Source organism: Triticum dicoccoides, chromosome 3B (assembly GCF_002162155.2).
Source record: "Triticum dicoccoides isolate Atlit2015 ecotype Zavitan chromosome 3B, WEW_v2.0, whole genome shotgun sequence".
NCBI classification, from domain to species: Eukaryota; Viridiplantae; Streptophyta; class Magnoliopsida; order Poales; family Poaceae; genus Triticum; species Triticum dicoccoides.
The window spans coordinates 520,491,245-520,498,125 of NC_041385.1; the positions used below are offsets into that span (position 1 = coordinate 520,491,245).

Consider the following 6,881-nt stretch of genomic DNA (forward strand, 5'->3'; position numbering starts at 1 on the left):
TTAGGATTTTGATGCCTAGACCACTAGTATTTTTAGGCCTGCATTTTTTCCAGGCAATAAGACACTTTGCGTCGGAGCCCGGAAGAAGGATCTATGAACCACAGCTAGCATTTTAATGATCTTCTTAGGGAGCCTAAAAACAAACATGAAATGAGTGGCGAGGACGTCGAGAGTGGAGGAGATGAGAGTAAGTCTCGCTCCATGAGAGATAGGTTCGAAAGCCGAGGAAGGGAGATGCGTGTGGGAGAGAGGGAAACCTAGATAGATTTGAGGGAAGGAGGATAGGTCGCACCCGAAGGTTGAAGCAATATGCTAGCTAGAGGTGGGTCTGTATGGATGAGCACGAGGGTAGTTGTGTGGAAGTGAATGGGCACAAAGGTTGAAGCACCTTCCGATTCAGTGCTATAATTTCTTGCTAGCTCCAGTGACTTCATATAACTCACGAAAAAAATCAACAGTGGCCTTTGGAGGAGGCATTTCTTTCTGTTAGAAGGGAGAGATGGATTGGTGGAATAGTTGTTATATTGCTTGAGCCTCGTGGGCATATATATAGGAGTACATGGTCATCTTGGAGTACAAGTCAAGGCAGGAACAAATCCTACGCTATCCTATGTTTCCTAAATAAACATTATACTCAACATTCCCCCACAGTCACAACGGTAGCGACGCAGACGATGAGAATGGAGAAGAATCCGAAGGCAAGCCGACGGACACACCCCCTCACAGTCGTAACGGGCGATGCATCGCGGAGTCGTGGCTGGAGTGGAAACCAACGAGGTTGCTCAAGCAAGGCGGTAGCCCTTTGTGCCGTTTGTCGATGTAGCCGAGAGCGTGGGTGGTGGAGCCATGGTCGAGGTAGCCATGCGAAGAATGCTATGGTCGATGTCGAGTCAGGGTGTCCAGTGTCGAGGAAGTCGTCGTGGAGCCGCGGGCGCAAGGGGGTGCCGAGTTAGCATGGGCACAGTGGTGTCGAAGTAGTGGTGCGCCAAAAAGGAGATGTTGTTGATAACGCGTCACACCGGGTTTGCCAAGCCCGGGGACACATCATAGACGAAGGCACGCACCGATGTTGCTAGCACTGGGCATGCATAGACGGATGAAGACGAAGTTGACGAAGCGCCGCACCAGGCTTGCCAGGCCCGGGAACACATCGTGGACGAAGGCACGCGGCGGTGTTGCCAGCACCGGGCATGCGGAGACTAGGACCTGCACGAGCTGTATGCCATGTCGAAGAAGTCGGAGGGCCAGCAGAGAAGAACTCGACGACGGTTGCGGCGTTGATCGGCGCTGGGCCAATGTCACCAACGGTGGTCGGAGTAGACGAAGTGGTCGGGGTAGATGACGCTGACGCTGACAACGGGCTGGTGCTGGATGAAGACGAAGGAGGTGGACGGGCGGCTGCGGCGGCTACGGGGTAGCGGCGGCGGCGGCCAAAGAAAAGCGGCGGCGGCGGCCTGACGGCGGCGGCGGCGGCTTGATTAGGAGCGCGGCGGCGGTGCTCGAAGTAGACGGAAAACCCTGACAACGTGACGAAGACCGGCGCGGACGGTGGTGTTTCCGCGCCAAGGGAGACGGCGCAGCGCATACCACGGGAGGTCGACGCGCGGTGACGGCGGAGTGGACCGTGGGCCGTGGCGCTACGGCCCGAAGGGGCGACGCAGCGGCGGCAAGGAGGTGGCGGCGACGGTGGTAAGACCTCGGGGCGGCGGCGGAGACCGCGGGCCGCGGCGCGACAACCCGAAGGGGCGACGCGGCGGAGGAGTGCGTGTCGGTGCAACCGCGGGGACGGCTGCGTGGACCGCGTGCCACGCTCGCTATGGCCCGACGGGGCGACGCAGCGGCGGTGCAAGGGTCGGTGCGACCACGGGGACGACCAGGAGTGGACGGCCTAGGGGCGGCGGTGGACCACGGGCCGCGACACTACGACCCAAAGGGACGACGCAGCGGTGACGCGGGTCGGTGCAGCCGGGAGAAGAACCACGGGGCGGCGGCGCTGTGGCCCGACGGGGCGACGCAGCGGCAGCCCGTTGCTCGATTGGTGGAGGGATGCGCTGAACTCAGGGACGATCTTCACGGGACCTGCGGAGGCGCGCGCAACCGACGGGCCAGGTCGGTCACACGAAGGAGATGAGGCGGATCGCGGCGGTGGGCGGGTGATCAATCCGATCGCGCGCGAGGTCGGGGACGCCGCTCGGTGGAGACGGAGTGGCGGCGGAGCCGAGATGAAGCCGGCGACGGCGGGCGGCTATGATTGGCCGCCGCATGACGCGAGGCCGCTGGGTCGGGGCGACCGGCGGGCAGACGCGCAGACGACGCGCGAGGCCGCTGGGTCGATGAAGAAGCCGGACGATCGCGCCGGGGTTGGAGTAGAGGCGCACGGGATCGACGGCTGCGATGGACGACGCAAACCGATCAAGATTAGATCGGAAAACTAAAAAGAAACCGACGATCAAGATGACCGACGGGAGAGAGAAAACCCCGAAGCAAGGGCTCGGGGAAAAGACTCTCTAGGGCAGCCGACCAACACGACCGGTGGACGAACCCTAGGTACGGACGGCGCAGCCCCCGGCGGCGGTCATGGAGGCCGACCGCCCCAGGGGCGGCGCGTGGGTGCGGAAGCGGTGGCGGCTAGGGTTTAGAACCCGGAAACTAATACCATGTTATAGAAGGGAGAGATGGATGGGTGGAATAGTTGTTGTATTGCTTGAGCCTCGTGGGTATATATATGAGTACATGGTCATCTTGGAGTACAAGTCAAGGCAGAAACAAATCCTATACTATCCTATGTTTCCTAAATAAACATTATACTCAACACTTTCCCATGGACTAACTAAGCCGGACTGAAGTGACCAGATTCACCATTAGAGAGAGCAATAAACTACTCCCTCCGTCACATAATATATGACATTTTCCAAGATTGTTTTATTCCAAAAGACATGAACTAACTGAAATATACTGACACCAAACATGATCAGCTTTTTATTCCAAAGAACAATGGTGAAATCAAACCACATGTTTCCGAGTGAAAAAAAAAGGCAATCGGCACATTCACAACTCTAAACTCTCCATCTCCCTATGCACACAAAGCTTCTTCCCGGTGGCGTTTGCCGTGGCTGTAGAAACCTCCATATTTCTACGATGCCTGACTGGCTGACTGCTTGCCTATCTACTAATGTCCCATATATCTTGACTCACAACACGGAGAAAATTGCATAAAGCGAGTAGCAGGCCTGCCTAGCAGGCGCGAACCTCGGTAAATCGGTTTGGGGCTGGTTCACAGTTGCTTGTAACTTTCAATGATCCAAAGAGGCAAGATAGTCTCCTCATAATGGGCTTGCGACTCGCTACTACTTCAAATGACACAACATCCTTCCCGGTATCAACATATGCATCATAGCCCTCCAGATCTGCTTCCGTTATGAACACTGCATCGACACACCCAGTCGGACTGCTTGGCCTCGGTACCATAACTTGACAAAGAGGTAAACCGCTATCATCATAATCGAACTCCACAGTGCAGTCCTCGATATCACTGTCAGGAATGGAGGCTTTGGTGCCTTCTAGGTAACAGTTTAGGTTTGTACTCCTTACTGGAAGACGTCCAGTGGTGAGAGTGCTAAATACAATAACAGCCTGCAAAATCATGTCATTGGCGAAAGCAGCTTAGCAGATGCATGATTGAATAACGATGGCGTTCACTTGTATAGAACACAAAGGCAGCAGTCCTTATACCTGCCACTGTGATGGTGCCAAAAGCACTCGGGGCCTAATGGATCGTACATGATCCAAAGCTGCTTCAGGGGTCATGTTCCTATATTTGATCTGAAGACAAGGAACATAATAATCTTTCATCAGCAACTGAATAAGATTTATAACATTCAGCTTGAAATTTATGTAGCTTATCTTACCAAATAGCACAAAACAATAGTGGTGCTTCGTCCTCTTCCAGCTTTACAGTGAACGTAAGTAGTTCCACCTTTTGACGCATTGCCTGAAAAACAAGTAACTACATATTAACTTCTAACCATTTGAGGCCTATTGAAATTTCGAGAAAATATGTGATCTTTATTTCTTTAACATTTAAACCAAACTCAATGGACATTTGTTGTTGCTAATGACAAGGCATAAGTGATCAGATCATCCTTGGTCAATAGAACAGTCAAGGAAGCTTGAAGATAGTACATACTACATAGTTACATCTTACATGCAATTAGATAGACATTGCTGTTTGAAAACGTTCTGCAGACAGCTCGTCATTGAGTTCAAATTTCGGCATTGTGGATAAAACAAGAGAACTGAAAGACAGGACAAGCTCTAGTAATAAAAACGATTATTACAACCACAGCACCAGCAGAAAAAAGAATCCTTCAATGAGCAATATTTTAGTACTAGACCGTTTCTTGACATATTATCAAAGAACTGCATGTTTAAGAATAGTCTAAAGAATCACCCCATTTCTGTATCAGTGTTCAGAAAGCGATTCTTTGGAATTTCAACAAAAACAACAGGTGTGTCCCACCCATCAGCCACATCATCATGAATTGGGACAGGTGCAACTTCTTCATGGACACTTATGCTTGTGACTGATGGGTTGGGCAAACCTGCCAGTTCTGTTGTAATCATATAAAGGTGTAGTTTACTGAAAATCATGATACACAAAAAGTGTGGTTTGTGAATTACTTGTTAACTGTAGTTCCTTGATAGTTAACAAATATAGTGTAGTGTTGAGAAATGTTGCTTCTGCACATAAATCATGCGCTCAAGAATTATGTAGACATTCCTTCATAGTGTACTATCCTTGTCTACATAAATGACTGACTTTTATAACAGGGTCTCAGTTTCTTTGTCATAGGCATTTATATTGCCCATTCCACTTACTGTCATGCATGATGTCATTCACAGCGACAGCAAACAAATCCTTCATATTGCTATTCGGATGGGGGCTTGCATTAAAAGATAGTGTTGCAATCTATATATTGTTATACCTACTCCATCAGATACTGACGACCTAACAAACAATGTACTCAGTTCATTATACAGTTGACCGCAAGCTATCATCTACATTCCTTGCATCCCAAATCTAAATCAGTTTCTTATTGCAGGAGAAAAGCACTCCATAACACAAGGTACTAAAGACATCAGGAGAACTGATATGTAGATTTAATGATTTATCTCTTGCGTCTAGGACATGACATGAACTTACGGTGGATAAAATCAATGGCTCGACAAATATCTTCAAGGGATGGTGCGAACAGGTAGTCTCTTGTGGCAATCACAAGGTGATCAATCCCATAGGCCTGGAAAAAGAAGGTGTGTTACTCATCAGTACATATTTGTCTTGCTAACTGAAAAGCCACAGTAGAGTGATGGTCTGATGGAGCATGGCTGCGAATCAATCACAGTATGTATGGAATTGCATTTATTAATTTAAATTCAAAATACAAACGAAATCATGCAACAATGAAATCAAGTAATGTTAAATTTACCTGGTACAAGGACATTGGTACCAGAGTCTCATAAGGCTCATTCAATGTTACAACTCCCTGAACTCCAAGTTGCTTCAGACGTGGAACATCACTAGGGAAAGGAACAGCTCCTAGCAAAATACACTGCAGATGGAGGTTGGAGAAATTAGACGATGAAATCTTTATAGCAGAGACACGTCACAGTATTATACATCGAAATGCTAAATTGTGCAAAGCAAAAATCGCAACACCTAACAGCAGCAATCAAGGCATGCTATCTAGGGATGAATGCGTCCTTTCACCACCGAATCAACAGAAGGCTTCTATGGTCCTAGGCATGTAAACATGTTCACCCACCAGTGCCAAATGGAAGACCAAAAGACAATCATACAGAAGAACAAGCTATAGTAACATAGATACTGAAGAAAAAGTGCTCAAATATCTTGCACTCGAAAATGGAGCCTGAAATGACCGGACACAACAACAATCACTGCTCACACGGGCCATACCTTTCCCAACAGGCGAACGTCAATTACAAGAAATACTCTAACGCACAAAAAAGAAGAAGACGAAAGCAGCACTTCAGCACAAAAGTAACAGCGGAGCGTCACTGCGTCAGATGCAATCATGGAACCAGCCGTAACCCTTATATACAGGCCCCCCAGTGTAGATGGCACCGAGAAAACCCTGATGAAAAACTGGTGCCCAAAATCACACCCTTCATCACCAGTTTTAAAAAGCTGCCCTATCATCCAATCTTATGGACGCCAAGTGAACCAATTTACCGAACAAGAATCAGTCAATATACTCCATAGGCATACACTATGGGCCTAAAATCCCAGACAAAGTAATCACGAAATTCGCTCAAAGGCAGGGTCAGCACCTGGTCGACGCGGTCCCACCACCGGAACTCCGCCTCGAATTGGTTGCGCAGGACGTTGTAGAGAAGCGTGGGGTAGAAGAGCACCCTGGCGCCGGCGCCGACGAGCGCGCGCTTGGCCCTCAGCCGCACGACCTCGCCGCCGCCGCCGCCCGCCCAGGCGTCCTCCTGCTCCTCCCCCTCCACCGGCCTCCCGTCGCCGTCCCCCAGCTCGCGAATCCTCATGCGCCTCCCCCTCCCCTACCGAAACAGCTCGACGGCCCAACCTTACGCGCACGCCGAGACGCCTCCAGGCTCCGGCGCGCTCCAAACCCTTCCGGAACCAGCAGATCCGCTGGGGAGATTCGTGGATCGAGAGGCGTTGCGGCTCGGGCTTTGCTCCTGGTGGTGGCCAGAGGAGACGCGAGAAATGGGAAGAGTGTGGGCTGTGGGGGCAAGGCAAAACCCCAGGAGAAGACTGCGGGGGCGAAAACAGGTGGCGAGTCTGCTGAATCGGATCCAGGGAGGGGGAGTGGGGAGGGGGCTGATGGTCCGGG

At 50.7% G+C, this 6,881-nt stretch overlaps 1 protein-coding gene across 1 annotated transcript; it reads right to left on the reverse strand.

Annotated features, from left to right (window-relative positions):
- Positions 1-2,902: 2,902 nt before the first annotated feature.
- LOC119276861 (phosphatidylglycerophosphate phosphatase PTPMT1-like) lies at positions 2,903-6,881 on the reverse strand. Its single transcript, XM_037558033.1, has 6 exons — positions 6,349-6,881; positions 5,487-5,609; positions 5,204-5,297; positions 3,909-3,991; positions 3,733-3,822; positions 2,903-3,633 (listed from the first exon to the last, which is right to left on the reverse strand). The coding sequence occupies exons 1-6, from the start codon at positions 6,568-6,570 to the stop codon at positions 3,235-3,237; spliced, it is 1,011 nt and encodes a 336-aa protein (XP_037413930.1). The 5' UTR covers positions 6,571-6,881; the 3' UTR covers positions 2,903-3,234.